At 44.9% G+C, this 16,637-nt stretch overlaps 1 protein-coding gene across 3 annotated transcripts; it reads left to right on the plus strand.

The window, feature by feature from the left end:
* The first annotated feature begins 8,702 nt into the window (after positions 1–8,702).
* Positions 8,703–16,164, plus strand: LOC122549527 (potassium voltage-gated channel subfamily S member 2-like). Of its 3 annotated transcripts, none has more exons than XM_043689383.1 (3): positions 8,703–8,805; positions 8,986–9,162; positions 14,530–16,164. In XM_043689383.1, exon 3 carries the CDS (start codon positions 14,546–14,548, stop codon positions 15,989–15,991), a length of 1,446 nt encoding a protein of 481 aa, XP_043545318.1. In that variant the 5' UTR covers positions 8,703–8,805; positions 8,986–9,162; positions 14,530–14,545; the 3' UTR covers positions 15,992–16,164. The 3 variants fall into 3 exon arrangements, with proteins under 3 accessions (XP_043545318.1, XP_043545319.1, XP_043545320.1); XM_043689384.1 differs by having other exon boundaries at positions 8,787–8,800; XM_043689385.1 differs by lacking the exon at positions 8,703–8,805 and adding an exon at positions 8,871–8,886.
* Positions 16,165–16,637: the final 473 nt, after the last annotated feature.

Genomic DNA, 16,637 nt, shown 5'->3' on the forward strand with positions numbered 1-16,637 from the left:
CAGAACAACAGATGCCGAGGAGTGAATTACACACTGGTATTTAATTGAGGACTCCAGAGTATTTATGTAAGTAGAAAATAGATGCACTAAGAGTAGGTCACTGATTGGAATTAAATCTATGGGTTTTGGGGGATTTATATGGAGTAACAGATACTTGGGAATGAGTTACAGCGTGTGGTCTAATTGAGGAATTTAATGGTGTTTCTATATGGAATAACAAATGGCCAAGATTGAGATCCAGTCTGGTATCTACTTGAGGGATCCAGGATATTTAGAATTAGAGGATAATGTAAAGACTGTTTTTGCTTTTACATAATTTTGATTGTTGACTGAAATGGAAGAAGGACTGTTTTAAAAATAAATGGTTGTGGAAGGAGTTCAAAATGTTTTTAAAAAACAAGTTACCAACATTCGTAATTGCTGTTCACATTGTCACATTGCTACTTTCTCAAGCAGTGGGGGGACATTACTGCAGACAAGATGATGCCAATGAATGTCTACATACTGGGGTCTAGCTGGCAACAAGGAATTGATTAGTCTGTGGAATGGAAACCCGTTGTGAATAAACACCTTCTGACTGCCAATGACTATATGATTTCTACCCAGGTAGCTGGACAATGTGTGAATGTGAACAACTGCGCCAAAAACCTTCAGACCGCCAAAAATGGAGATGGCATCTTTTTCTGTCTGCCCAAAAACAAGCCTTTGTTTATTTTCCTTCGCTAGTTGTGGCTCTTAAGCAGCAAGTCAGAGACTTTATAATTTATGAAGCAGTTGCTCCGTGGCTCCTACAAGTGAAAAGTAGCTGGAGAAAGAGAGATTGAGGAACAGCAAGTCCTGACAAGTAAAGAAGATCAACTCAGTGAACCCTGTGGGCAGGAACCATTGAACTCCCTTCCCAGTCATTCCCTTCGACCCTAACACCAGCTTTTGCAGTTATTCCCTCTACCCATAGCACTGTAGTTTTTTTATATAGCCTGTATTTGTGTGTGAAGGACGTTTTATTAACAGATTACAGTTTCAACTGGGGGAGTTTTATGTTGACAGTTCATAGAATTCAGTTGCTGGTAAACAATTATTTATTTGTAATTGTCATTCTTAAGTGTCGAGTTGTAGACTGTTTTTCTGTTAACCTGAGTCCAAGTGACAAGTAAATTAGGGAATCTTACATTTTTTAATAAAATATATAGCTTTTGTGATTACTCAGGGCTAATGGGGCTTGATTTCCAGTGCACTACTCCAGTGAGGTGTGACAATAACCCAGGAATGAGTTATAATCCGGAACCAAATCAAAGGGTTTGAGGCCTTTGTATTTATATACCTGACAGTAAATTTTAGATTGGGATATACTGTGATCCTAGAGACATGACTGCAGGCAGACCAGGGCCAGGGACAAAAAAGCTAATATCAAAGTTCAGGGGATAATAGGGGAGCCAAATAACTGTTGGGCTTTATTTCAAAAGGAATGGAGTATAATAGAGGGAGGTTTTGCTAAAACTGTGCCTCAAATTGAATAGGTTGGGCCTGTACTCATTGGAGTTTAGAAGAATGAAAGGCAACCTTATTGAAACATACAAGATTCTGACAGGACTTGACAGGGTAGACGCAGAACGTTTGTTTTTCCTTTCCCATCTAGGACCAGAGGGCATCATCTCAAAATAAGGGGTCGTACGGTTAGACAGAGATGAGGAAGAATTTCATCTCTGAGGAGAGTGAATCTGTAGATTTCTTTACCTTGCAGGGTGGCCAAGGCTGGGTCATTAAGTATATTTAAAATTGAGGGAGACTTTCAATCAGTAAAGGGATCAAGGGTGATGGGGAAAAGGCAAGAAAGTGGAGTTGAGGATTATCAGATCAGCCATGATCTCACTGAATGGGGGAGGAGACTCAGTGGGCTGAATAGCCTACTCCATGGCCACATTTAGAATACTGCATACAATTCTGGTCTTCTTTCTATAGGAAGGATGTTGTTAAACTTGAGAGGGTGCAGAAAAGATTTACAAGGATGTTGCCAGTACTGGAGGGTTTGAACTATAGGGAGAGGCTGAATAGGCAGGGGCTTTTTTCCCTGGAACGTCGGAGGCTGAGAGGTGAACTTGTGGAGGTTTATAAAATCATTATGGGCATGGAAAGGGTGAATAGACAAGATCTTTTCCCTGGGTTGGGAGAGTCCAAAACTAGAAAGCATAGGCTTAAGGTGAGAGGGGAAAGGTTTAAGAAGGACCTGAGAGATAGCTTTTTCATGCGGAGGGTGGTGCGTGTATGGAATGAGCTGCCAGAGGAGGTGGTGGAGGCTAGTACAATTTCAACATTTAAAAGGCACCTGGATTAGTATATGAATAGGAAGGGTTTAGAAGGATATGAGCCAAATGCTGGCAAGTGGGACGAGGTCAGATTGGAACGTCTGTTCCTTTGAATTGTCCGAAGAGTCTGTTTCTGTGCTTTACACCTCTTTGACTCTACGTATTGCTATCTTGTTGGAGATAAAGGGGAGTTATGGGAGGCGGACTGTTAATCTGTTCCTACACGGCAGCCCAAATGGCATGGTGTGTGACAGATGTCTTTTTCATTCTATTTAACTAAATCTCCAGAGAAATCAGTGACAATGAAGGATTATTTGTCTCAGTCAGTTCAAACATCATTTGATTGTAAAGCGATTTTCTGTGATCAAAATGAGAAGAAATCTACACATTGGTACTCAGTATAGTTTCTGTTGTGTACAATAGATGATTGCTGCAGGATTATGTTGGAAGTGATTTATTAATAATGGGGAATATTGCTACTTTGAAATTCCAAGGTTTAGTTTTGAATTATTTGGCTTCCATGTGTGTAAATTAATAGGCTAGGTTTTGATGGATGTTGTCACTACATGCTCTGTTGTGATGTGTTTAGATTTTTAAAAGAGTTGCCCTGTAATTTCCTGAGAAGGGGAGCTGATAATGGTGGAGTGAGGGCAGAAGGGTGTCAGAGAAGGCACTAACAATCTGTCACCTTAACTAAAGAGATTTCAAGTCAGGAAATAAAGAGGAATTGTGGAGAAGGAAATTCAGTGAAGTAGACTCCAAACTCATATAGAAATAGAGGAAAAAAAAGATTGGATTGCAAGACAGAATATAAGAGATAGAAAAGGAAAAATAAAATTAAAACTAAAACTAACAAACTGCATTTTTAAAATACTTGCAAACAATGAATAACGAGAAACATATCAGCCATGATGGAATGGCAGAACAGATTCAATAGGCTGAATGGCCTAATTCTGCTCCTATATTTTATGGTCTAATATAGCTGAATGAGATGCATCCCTTTTAATTGTTCACCTCCTGGGCCAGGTAGGCTCACTGCAGTCATCGACAATCCTAGCCTCATTAAAAAGATAATTAAACTGCCAATTACCAGGCTTAACTTTCTGCTTCAAATTTAATGGCAGGTTTGGGTTAAATGAAGCAAGCTTGTGATGAGTTATATTATCATAAGCAACAAAATCATTGATATGTGCATTCTCATTACACTGCATAATGATCTGGAGACTGGGGGACTTTACGTCATGAACTGATAATGTTCATTGTTATTACCTCTCTGAAACTTCAGGATTGGACATATGGGCAGATTAAGGCACAAATCCTTCAAATAGTGTTGAATAAATAAGGGGTCTGCAACAGTTGAAATTTGCCTCCTAACCCCTTCACCCTCTCCTGGAGCCAGTGGTTGGTGAAATCAATTGATTTGATGAGAATTTCCCAATTTTTGCTCCCACATTGTTGTTCGAGATCCTGTTAAAAAGTTATGCCTTGCTTGATCAATCTGCTAATGACAATCTGAGTAATAACCAGATCTGATCCTGAAAAGAAACTTTATATTTCAGTATTTATGAAAAGAACACATACTGTCAAAACTGTTCATCAGGTCAGATGCAAGAATACCAAATTTCAAAAGCAACAACTTTTGTTTGCGTGAAATATTATGTACCCATTTTGATTTATCTATTAGGTCTTTAAAAAAATTAAGTTCATTTGAAATAACAGTTCTTTTCTTCAGATTGTTTCAGCATCGATTTTCTATGTGCATTCTTTTTATAATATTTTAGCGGTGTTTTGATTATTTGTGCTTTACATTTCCTGTAAGGGGCCATGTGAGTTAGGAACAGGAGGAGGCCATTCTCCCCCTCCAGCCTCCTCCACTATTCAATGAGATCATGGTCAGAAGACACATGACACCAGATTATAATCCAATAGGTTTAAGTGAAATCATAAGCTTTCAGTGTGCTGCGCCTTCGTCAAGTGAAGTTCACTTCATCTGACAAAGGTGCAATGCTCTGAAAGCTTGTGATTTCAAACAAACCTGCTGGACTATAACCTGGTGTCATGTGTCTTCTGACCTTGCCCACCTCAGTTCAACATCGGCATCTCCACATCATGGGCAATGAGATCATGGCTGATCTTAGTGTAACCTCAGATTCTCGCAGTCTCTGTGAGACTTGATAATCTTTCATCCCCCTGCTTAACAAGAAACTACCTACCTCAGTTTTAGAAATATTCGAGGACTCTTCTTCTACAGTGAATCTAGAACTAGGAGTCACTGGTTAAAAATCAGTGGTCACCCATTTAAAACAGTGATGAATGTTTTGAGAAATAGTGTTCCAAAGCCTTGTGACCCTCTGAAAGAAAAAAAAATCACTTTGTCTCTGGTCTCCCTGCTGTAGGAAGGAGGTTGTTAAACTTGAAACTGTTCAGAAAAGATTTACAAGGATGTTGCCAGGATTGAAGGGTTTGAGCTGTAGGGAGAGGCTGAATAGGTTGGGGCTATTTTCCTTGGACTGTCAGAGACTGAGGGATAACCTTAAAGAGATTTATGAAATCATGAGGGGCATGGTAGGATGAATAGCCAAGGTCTTTTCCCCAGGATAGGGGAATCCAAAATTAGAGGGCATAGGTTTAAGGTAAGAGGGGAAAGATTTAAAAGGGACTTCGGGGCAACTTTTTCACACAGAGCATGGTCGTGTATGGAATGAGCTGCCAGAGGAAGGGGTGGAGGCTGGTACAATTCCTGAATCAGGAGCTGAAGTAGGCCATTCAGCCCTCTAATCAGCTCTGCTATTCAATACTGTCATGGCTGATCTGATGTAACATCAAATCCACCTGACTGCTGATCACCTCATCTTTCAAACCCTTGCCAATGACCCAAAATCTCAGGCTGGGTACATGGGTTTGAATCCTTACAGTGGCAAATGGTAAATGTGAATTAAAAAGCTATGTCTAACGGCAAGCTGTAACCCATCTGCCGATTGTCAGAAAAACCCATCTAGTTCACTAATGTCCTTTAAGGGAAAGAAGTCGGTCATCCTTACCTGGTCTGGCCTACAATTGACACCAGACCCACAGCAATGTGGTTGACTCAACAGCTCTCTGAGCAATTAGGGAAGGGTGATAATAATCAGTAATACCCATATCCTGTGAACCAATTAAGGGAAAAACCTTTGCATTAAACAAACCTGATTCCACAACTTTTTCAAGGAGAGAGTTCCATCTGAGAGAGAATGTTTTTCATCATCTCTGTTTTAAATAGGCAACTACAGATTTTTAAGCACTGACCCCCAAATTCTGATTTTATACGTTTCAATCAAGTCACCGCTTTTGATTCAAGCACCAGGACACCTCCAATCCTTCTGCATCTCAGAACTTCTAAATTTCTAATAATTTATATATTCTGGTGTGCCCAAAATGGACAGTCACAATTTTCACACATTATGCCCTATTTTCCAGATCTTTGCCCACTCAGCTGTTCTAGATACATCCCTCCACAGCCTCCTTATGTTCTCTGCACAACTTATTTTATTACCTGCCTTTGAGTCATCAGCAAGTTTAGAGGCTGTGCATTTAATCCCTTATCCAAATCCCTGTTGGCACATCACTTGTCACATGATGCCAACCTGGCAAAGACCCCCTTGTGCCAACTCTCTGCTTCAGAGAATGATCAGAGTTTGCAGCAGGACTCAGCTGTTACCCCTGGGACACTCACCTTTAATCCAAATAAAAAGCTTTGGTGGCAATTGCCCTCAGCGAAAAGTTAAATTCCCTCCCTAACAATATCCTCTGTGCACTGCAGGGGTTCAAGAAGGCACCTCACCACCATCCTCTTCAGGGTAATGAGGGATGGACAACAAACATGGCCTGGTCAGTGACACCTACAAACCGTGACTTAAGTGGTGTTTATAATTTATACACAATGGATAAATCAAGAGTATGGTGAATAGGCCAAACACATGATCATTATATAACTTGGGAAATGTGCATGGTACATCCCCATACATTTACATGCCCCTACCCAAATATATATACACACCAACACACAATTATAAAGAGACATGCCTAGATACAGTTCCACACAAATATGTGTGCCCATACACAAAGCTACACACACCTATGTACAGATAGACACTTACTGAAAATATATGCACTCCATACACACCTATGCACAGTCATCCTCATAAACATCTAGGCATATGTGTAAACACACACAAAACCCAAATACAAATATGCAAACATACCTACACACTGACCAAACCTACAGTACAGTTGTGGTCACCACATTACAGGAAGGATGTGATTGTATCACAGAGAACAAAGAGGAGACTTACGTGGGTAATGCTGGGAATAGAGGATTTAGTGATGAAAACATATCGGTAAAGAGGTTTTTAAAATCAGAATCATGGCTAAAGTAGATAGGGAGAAGCTGTTCCCACTCGTAAAAGGAGCAAAAATGGGAGGGCATTGATTTAAAATGATGTGCAAAAGTAGCAAGGATGACAGGAGAAAAAACTTAAAGACAGTGAGTAGTTAAGTTATAGAATGCACTATCTGAAAATATGATAGAGGCAGGTTAAATTGAGACACTCAAAGGGCTATTAGATGGTAATCTGGATTGAAACAGTGCAGGTAAAAGCAGCAGTAGGTAATCCTCATCAAAGAGCTGGTGCAGACATGATGGGCCAAATGGCCTTCTCTGCACATTAACAATTCTGTGGATTGGGCTAAAATGGTTTTGTCTGGGTCAAAGGACAACAGCAGGTGATTGTCCTTAGTTGAGAGAACAAAATTGGACATTCACTTGAAAAGGTACCAAAAGATGGTCAGGGGAACTCAACTACAGTTGTGGGTGTGGGGCAAGAGTCAAACAACTAGGCTCAGGTCACTTTCACACTGCTCTTGAACAGTTACAGTGTGGAAACAGGCCATTCTGCCCATTGAGTCCACACTGACCCTCCAAAGATCATCCCAGCCAGGCCCACCCCATACCCTATCCCTACATTTCCCATGGCTAACTCACCTCAATAACCTTGAACACTATGGGCAAGTTAGCATGACCAATCCACCTAACCTGCACATTTTTGGTCTGTGGGCAGAAACCCACACAGACACAGGGAGAATGTGCAAACTCCACACAGAGAATTGCTGGAGGCTGGAACTGAACCCAGGTCCCTGGTGCTGTGAGACAGCAGTGCTTGCCACTGAGTTGCCCAGTGACAAAGGATTATTCTACTCGAAACATTAACTCTGTCTCCCTCTTCACAGATACTTCCTGACCTACTGAGTTTCTTCCCTGCTGTTATCAGACTCATGAATTAAACTCTCATATATCAGAGTTGATCTTTCTCTGCACCTTCTCTGTAATTGTAACACTGTATTCTACATTCTGTTGTATTACCCTGATGTATTTATGTAAGATATGATTTATCTGGATAGCACACAAGACAATGCCTTTCACTGTATCTTGGTACGTGTGACAACAATAAATCAAAGCAAATCACTTTCTGCTTTTGATTGTTTCAGATTTCCAGCATCCATAACACCATAAGAAACAGCCCCTCGTGCTCGGTCCATGTTCAATAGGATCATGGCTGATCCAACAATCCTCAAGACTACTTTCCTGACCATTCCCCATGAATCTTGATTCAAGACTGATCAAGAACCTCTCTCAGCCTTAAATATACACAAGGACTCTGCTCCCCCTCACCCCCATCCCCAACAGCTCTCTGTGGCAAGGAGTTCCAAAGATGCACAGCCTCTGAGAGGAAGCAGGGACTATTTTCCCTGGAGCATCGGAGGCTGAAGGGTGACCTTATAGACGTTTATTAAATCATGAGGGGCATGGATAGGGTAAATAGACAAGGTGTTTTTCTCAGGAGTAGGGGAGTCCAAAACTAGAGGGCATAGGTTTAAGGTGAGAGGGGAAAGATTTGAAAGGGACCTAAGGGGCAACTTTTTCACGCACAGGGTGGTGCATTGTATGGAATGAGCTGCCAGAGGAAGTGGTGGAGGCTGGTACAATTGCAACATTTAAAAGGCATATGAATAGGAAGGGTTTGGAGGAATATGGGCCAAGTGCTGGCAAATGGGACTAGATTATTTCAGGATATCTGGTCATAATAGATGAGTTAGACCAAAGGACCTGTTTCCGTGTGGTACATCTCTGTGACTCTCAGAAGAAATTCCTTCTCATCTCAGTCTTAAACTGGTGCCCACTTATTCTGAGTCAGTGCCCTCTCGTCCTCGACTCTTCCATGAAGGGAAACATCCGCTCAGCATTGACCCTGCCCCTCAGGGGCATTTGTTTTAACACCCTTAGTCAGGGTGGCCATTAAAATATTGGCACAGATGCCATCAGTTTCCTTGCTGAACAGGCAAGTCCACAATCCCTGGCCCATTGAGTACGTTCAGTGACGGGGAGGGGAGGTGTGTGGGGCAGTATTTAAGGCTGGATGAAAATTAAATCGAAAAAAAATAGATGAACTCCGCTGACTAAGGTTGTGTGAGTATCAAGATAGCTCTCCCATTAAGGCTGCAATAAATACACTTCTGTTAACGATTTGAAACCACTTGTTCACATCAGGTTACATAATTATCAGCGATGAATAATTCCAGTTTAATGTGCTCAGCTTGAACGTGTCTCGGTGACTGGTCTTACATCTTCTCTCTCTCTCTCTCACAGACAAGGCGAATCCCTGGTGGAGTTCGGTTCATCTCCCTCTCTGTCTCACTGGCTCCTTGATTCGGTCGCCGTTTTCCCCGGGACTGGGCGGATTCAGGGTATGGAGAAGAGTTACTGACTGAGCTGCTCACCCCCAGCCCTTTCCCCAGGGCTTCAAACTGGAGGCGCAGCGACACGGTGAGAGCGCGTCCCCACGGATAGCAACCGGCAAAGAGTTTTAACAGGGTCAGGGAAATAAACAGTGACATGGCTTTGAGGCACAGACATAGAGACAGCGAGAGAGTGTGGTCGCTGCTAAAATATAACCGCGAACACACCAGGTAGAACAGGCACAAACAGCGACAGAGCATTCTGAGATACAGAATGAGGAAGAGAAAGGATGAGAGGAAGAGAATGGGAGAATAACGGGGACAAAGAGATAGAGAGAGCATTACGGATGGGAGAGAGAATATTACAGGGAGAGAAAGAGACACGAATGACAAATGACAGGAACAATGAGTGAGAGAGTATTTCAGGAAGAGAGAGACAGAAATGAAAGAGATAGAGGGAGAGAATGAGAGGGATAAGAGGGGAGGGAGAGAATGAGAGAGACCCTGGATGAGAGGGAGAGAGAGAGAATGAGATATGGAAGGATAGAAAGACTAAAGCGATGAGAGGATAACAGGGATTGTGAGCAAGATTGCAGAAGGAAGAGAGACTATGGAGGGGGAGAGAGAGATTGTAAGAAAGAGAGGGAGAGACGGAGAGAACAAGAGAGAATAGTAGAATATTGGACAATTGGAGAGAGATGGGGGAATCACAGATGCATGAGAAAGAGTAATATGTGAGGGATGGGGGCAAAATGAGAGACAGAATCTGAGAATGAAAGAGAACGAGAGACTGAGAATAATAAAGGGACAGTGAGAGTGAGAGACTGAGAGGGATTGGAGATGGGAAAAGAATTATAGGCAGAGAGAGAGAGAGAATGAGAGGATCAGAGAGGAGAGACTGAGAGCATGACAGGGGTGGAGAAAGTGAAAATGGTTATTATAAGGTTAGAGGATGAGAATCCAGGTGCAAGTGGAGTATTTAAGGTGATGTTAGGGAATGAAAGAGAAAATTAACTCTTAATACAGGGTTTTAACAGAGAACCTGAACTGGATTCCAGAGTCTCTGAACCAGATCCCAGGATCTCTGAAACTGAATCCAAGATCTCTGAACAAGATCTCATGTTCTCTAAACCAGATCCTGTGGTTTTAATCCATAAGACCTAATCTAAGTCCTGGGGCTTTGACCTGGAATCCCTAATCCGGATCTAGAATGCCCTGTTCTGAATCCATATATTTCTGATCCAGATCCCACTATAACCTGGGGGTGTTGATCTGGATCCCTGTACAATAACCTGATCCAAAGCCTGGAATCTGAATAAGACCTTGAGGCTTAAACCCAGAGCCTATGATTCAGATTGCGGAGTATGGAATCTAGTTACCAGGCTCTCTGGCCAGGATTCCTGTGATCTGGAAACTGATTTGGATCAGGATCATTTGGGAGGCGGAGACAGTTACAAATAAAAACTACTGGGAGGTAGTTACTCCCAGAAATGAAGATACTTAGGTGACTGTGAGAAGGGATAAGAAGCAGGCAGTGCAGGGATCCCCCGTGGCTGTTCCCTTCGATACCATTTTGGATACTGTTAGGGGGAGGGGGGTGAGTTTGCCAGAGGTGAGCCATGGGGTACAGGTCTCTGGCACAGAGTCTGTCCCTGTGCTCAGAAGGGAACAGGGGAGATGAGCAGAGCATTAGTCATTGGGAACTGCATAGTTAGGGGGACAGATAGGAGGTTCTGTGGGAACAAGAGAGACTCGTGGCTGTGCTGCCTCGCAGGTGCCAGGTTCCGTGATGTCTCGGATTGTGTTTTCAGGATCCCTAAGGGGGAGGGGGAGCAGCCCCAAATCGTGGTCCACATCGACACCAATGAGATAGGTAGGAAAAGGGATGGGGATGTAAGGCAGTCATGCAGGGAGCTAGGGTGGAAGCTTAGTGCTGGAACAAACAGAGTTGTTATCTCTGGTTTGATGCCTGTGGCATGTGCTAGTGAAGCAAGTAATAGGGAGAGACAGCAGTTGAACACAGGGCTACAGAGATGGTGCAGGAGGGAGGAATTCAGATACCTGGATAATTGGGGCTCTTTTTGGGGATAGGTGGGACCTCTACAAACAGGATGGTCTAAACCTGAACCAGAGGGAAACCAATATCCTGGACTGGGGGGGAGGTTTCCTAATACTCTTCGGGAGGGTTTAATCTAATTCAGCAGGGGGACAGAAACCTGAATTGTAGCTCCAGTGTACAGGAGGTTGAGAGTAGTGAGGTCATGAATAAAGTTTCAAGGTAGCAGGAGTTTACCAGCAGGCAGGCAGATGGTTTGAAGTGTGTCTCCTTCAATGCCAGGAGCATCCAGAAAAAGATGGGTGAACTTGCAGGATGGGTTGGTACCTAGGACTTCAATGTTATGGCCATTTCGGAGACATGGATAGAGCAGAGACAGGAATGGTTGCTGCAGGTTCCAGGATTTATATGTTTCAGACAGACCAAGGAAGCTGGTAAAAGAGAGGGAGGTGTGGCATTGTTAGTCAAGAACAGTACTGAGGTAGTATGGGCTGAGGTTAGAAACAGAAAAGGAGAGGTCACCCTATTGGGAGTCTTCTACAGACCTCAGAAAAGTTCCAGAGATGTAGAGGAAATGATAGCAAAGATGATTCTAGATAGGAGTGAAAGTAACAAGGTAGTTGTTATGGGGTCTTTAACTTTCAGGGAAGTGATTGCAGGGCCCCTTGCTGAGATATTTGTATCATTGATAGTCACAGGTGAGGTGCTGGAAGACTGAATGTTGGGTAACATGGTGCCACTGTTTAAGAAGGGTGGTAAGGACAAGCCAAGGAACTATAAATCAGTGAGCCTGATGTCAGTGGTGGGCAAGTTGTTGGAGGGAATCCTGAGGGACAGGATGGACATGTACTTGGAAAGGCAAGGACTGATTAGGGATAGTCAACATGGCTTTATGCATGGGAAATCTTGTCCACAGACTTGATTGAGTTTTTTGAAGCAGTAACAAAGAGGATTGATGAGAGCAGAGTGGTAGATGTGATCTATATGGACTTCAGTAAGGCGTTCGACAAGGTTCCTCTGGGAGACTGGTTAGCAAGGTTAGATCTCATGGAATACAGGGAGAACTAACCATTTGGATACAGAACTGGCTCAAATGTAGAACACAGAGGGTGGTGGTGGAGAGTTGTTTTTCAGACTGGAGGCCTGTGATTAGTGGAGTGCCACAAGGATCGGTGCTGGATCCACTATGTTTTGTCATTTACATAAATGATTTGGATGTGAGCATAAGAGGCATTGTTAGTAAGTTTGCAGATGACTTGGAGGTGTAGTGGACAGTGAAGAGGGTTACCTCAGATTACAACGGGATCTTGACCAGATGGACCAATGGGCTGAGAAGTGGCAGATAGAGTTTAATTTAGATAAATGCGAGGTGCTGCATTTTGGAAAGCAAATCTTAGCAGGACTTATACACTTAATGGTAAGATCCGAGGGAGTGTTGTTGAACAAAGAGACCTTGGAGCGCACGTTCATCGCTCCTTGAAAGTGGAGTTGCAGGTAGATAGGATAGTGAAGAAGGTATTTGGTTTGCTTTCCTTTATTGGTCAGAGGATTGAGTACAGGAGTTGGGGGGTTATGTAGAGGACCTTGGTTAGGCCACTGTTGGAATATTGCGTGCAATTCTGGTCTCCTTCCTGTCGGAAAGATGTTGTGAAACTTGAAAGGGTTCAGAAAAGATTTACAAGGATGTTGCCAGGGTTGGAGGATTTGAGCTATAGGGAGAGGTTGAATAGGCTGGGGCTGTTTTCCCTGGAGGCTGAGGTGTGACCTTACAGAGGTTTATAAAATCATGAGGAGCATGGATAGGATAAATTGACAAAGTCTCTTCCCTGGAGTTGGGGAGTCCAGAACTAGAGGGCATAGGTTTAAGGTGAGAGGGGAAAGAAATAAAAAAGACCTAAGAGGCAACTTTTTCACGCAGAAGGTGGTATGTGAATGGAATGAGTTGCCAGAAGATGTGGTGGAGGCAAGTACAATTGCAACATTTAAAAGGCATCTGGATGGGTATATGAATAGGAACGGTTTGGAGAGAAATGGTCCGGGTGCTGGCAGATGGGACTAAATTGAGTTGGGGCATCTGGTCGGCATGGACGGGTTGGACTGAAGGGTTTGTTTCCCGACTGTACATCTCTATGACTGGAAATGCTATTGTTCATGTACTTTAGATAGGTCAGTTTTTGTCCAAAATATGCAGGAGGGTTTCCTGACAGTATGTAGATAGGAGAAAGTGAGGTCTGCAGATGCTGGAGATCAGAGCTGAAAATGTGTTGCTGGAAAAGCGCAGCAGGTCAGGCAGCATCCAGGGAACAGGAGAATCGACGTTTCGGGCATAAGCCCTTCTTCAGGAATGTAGATAGGCCAACAAGAGGCGCGGCCACATTGGATTTGGTACTGGGTAATGAATCTGATTTGGAGGTAGGTGAGCACTTTGGTGATAGTGACCACAATTCAAGTACGTTTACTTTAGCAATGGAAAGGGATCGGTTTATACCGTAGGGAAGAGTTATAGCTGGGGGAAAAGCAATTGTGATGTGATTAACCGAGATTTAGGATGGGCCTGATGGGAAAGGAAACTGCAGGAGATGGGCACAATTGAAATGTGGAGCTTGTTCAAGGAACAGCTACTGCATGTCCTTGATAAGTATGTACCTGTCAGGCAGGGAGGAAGTGGTTGAGCGAGGGAACTGTGATTTACTAAAGAAGTTGAATCTCTTGTCAAGAGGAAGAAGGAGGCTTATGTAAAGATGCGACGTGAAGGCTCATTTAGGGCACTTGAGATTTACAAGCTAACCAGGAAAGACCTAAAGAGAGAGTTAAGAAGAGCCAGAAGGGGACATGAGAAGTCTTTGGCAGGTTAGATCAAGGAAAATCCTAAAGTTTTCTATAGGTATGTCAGGAACAAAAGAATGGGTAAAATTAGGGCCAATCAAGGACAGTAGTGGGAAGTTGTGTGTGGAATCTGAAGAGATAGGAGAGGCGCTAAATGAATATTTTTCATCAGTATTCACACAGGACAAAGATAATGTTGTCGAGGAGAATACGGAGATACAGGCTTTTAGACTAGACAGGATTGAGTTGGCTGATCAGACATTCCTGATATACCTCTCCATCCTCTCCCCAACCAAACCGCCCGATAGCCCTCTCCCCGCCCACCCCAGGCCATTCAGATACCCCGTCTTCTGCTGGTATTCTGTCTTGATATCCCCCATCCCCAATGGTCCTTTGACCCCTGGGCTTTTCCTAAACTCCATTCCCTGAGCACTCCTGGTAACCCCATCTCCTGCCAAACCCTGGACTCCCCACCCCGGTGCGGGTGTATTCTGTTCACACTGAGTCTCCATGTTATCTGTTTTATTTTGTTTGTGTGTTTTTTGTTAATTCCCCCTGCCTCCCCAAATGCAGCGAGTGGCCGGGCATCATGCACCCGGGAATGAGGGCCGCAGGGGGCAGGGACTCCGGGGGACCAGGGGAAGAGCTGGAGCAGGAGCCGGAGGCAGAGCCAGAGCCAGAGCCAGAGCCAGAGCCAGAGCCAGAGGAGATCCGGGTGAATGTAGGGGGTCTGAAGCAGAGCCTGAGGAGGGGCAGCCTGTCCCGGTTCCCAGACACGCGGTTGGCGCGGCTGCTGCGGTGCCACTCAGTGGACTCCATCCTGCAGCTCTGCGATGACTATGATGGCGAGGAGTACTACTTCGACCGCAACCCAACGCTCTTCCCCCGCATTGTGGACTTCTACCGGACCGGGGAGCTGCGGGCCAGCGGTAAGCTCTGTGTCTTCTCCTTGGGCCAGGAGATTGAGTACTGGGGCCTGGGGACGGGGAGGTCTGGCCCGGACGGGGGTGATGGTGACCCGGACGGGGACGGGGATGGTGCCAGTGAGCTGGGCAGCAGCAGCTCCTCCCTGGACGAGGTGCTCGGTTTCTACCGCGACGCGGCTAGCTACGAAGGCCGGAGGTTGGGCAGCTGCCGCCGGCGCCTGTGGCTGATGTTGGAGAACCCCGGCTACAATGTGGCAAGCCGCTGCTACAGCGCCATCTCCATCCTGATGGTGCTGAGCTCCATCGCTGCTATGTGCCTACACAGCATGGCCGAGTTCCGGCGCTTCGCCCCCCGCTTCGAGGCCCTCGAGCACTTCTGCATCGCCTGCTTCACTCTGGAGCTGCTGGCACGCCTGCTGGTGTCGCCGGGTGCTGCGCACTTCTTCCGCCGACCCCTCAACCTCATCGACCTGCTGTCCATTCTGCCCTTCTATCTGACACTGCTGGCCGACCTGGCCATGGAGAGCAGCCCGGCACTGGCCAACCTGGGCCGAGTGGTGCAGGTCCTGCGGCTGATGAGGATCTTCCGTGTTCTCAAACTAGCGCGGCACTCCACGGGCCTCCGATCGCTGGGGGCCACCCTGAAGCACAGCTACAGGGAGGTGGGCCTGCTCCTCCTCTACCTCTCCGTCGGAGTGTCTGTCTTCTCCGTGGTGGCCTACACCATCGAGAAAGAAGAGAATTCAGCCCTGGCCACCATCCCGTCCTGTTGGTGGTGGGCCACAGTCAGCATGACCACCGTGGGCTATGGTGACGTGGTGCCCATCAGCATCGGGGGCAAGCTGACGGCATCTGCGTGCATCCTGGCCGGGATCCTGGTGGTCGTGCTGCCTATCACGCTCATCTTCAACAAGTTCTCCCACTTCTATAGGCGCCAGAAGAATCTGGAGAATGCCATGAGGAACTGCGAGTTTGATGAGCGCCTCGCCCAGCTGCCTCTGCTCAATCTCCGGGACTACTATGCGGACAGAATGAAGTCCCTCATGGCCAGTCTGAATAACATGAGCAGGGGTACACCCAGTGAACACAGTATAAACTCAATACTTTAAATCCAGCCCTGCACTGTCCAGGAAAGTGGCAAGGGTTAGAATATACCGCATAGCCAAAAATCACCAGCCAAATACTGCATTTAAAACTCTTGACAACCTTATGGGGAGGTGATGACCTTGTGGTATTATCACTGGACTGTTAATCCAGATAATGTTTTGGCGACCTGGGTTCAAATCCCATCATGGCAGATGGTGGAATTTGAATTCAATAAAAATCTGGAATTACGAATCTAAAGACTACTGTAAATCCATTGCCAATTGCTGGAAAAACCCAATTAGTTCACTAATGTCCTTTAGTGAAGGATGTCTGCTGTCCTTACCTGGAATCGTGTACATGTAACTCCAGACCCACAACAAAGTGGTTGACACACAACTACCCTCTGGGCAATAAATGCTGCCGAGTCAGTGACACCCTCATCCTGTTAAAGAGAAAAAAATCCTCAACCTCAACACTGCTTATGTACACAGTGGTGACATTAATTAACGAGGGTGTAAAGGGGGAGAGGTTCGGTGGTGTTAATCTCACTGGATTAGTCATTCAGAGGTTGCTGTTAATATCCTGGGGGAATATTAACTCAATTCCAATCGTGAAAACCACTGGAATTTAAATTCAACTGATCAACTGGGAAAATAATCTGTCAGTAAT

Source organism: Chiloscyllium plagiosum, chromosome 4 (genome assembly GCF_004010195.1).
Source record: "Chiloscyllium plagiosum isolate BGI_BamShark_2017 chromosome 4, ASM401019v2, whole genome shotgun sequence".
Lineage (NCBI taxonomy): Eukaryota > Metazoa > Chordata > Chondrichthyes > Orectolobiformes > Hemiscylliidae > Chiloscyllium > Chiloscyllium plagiosum.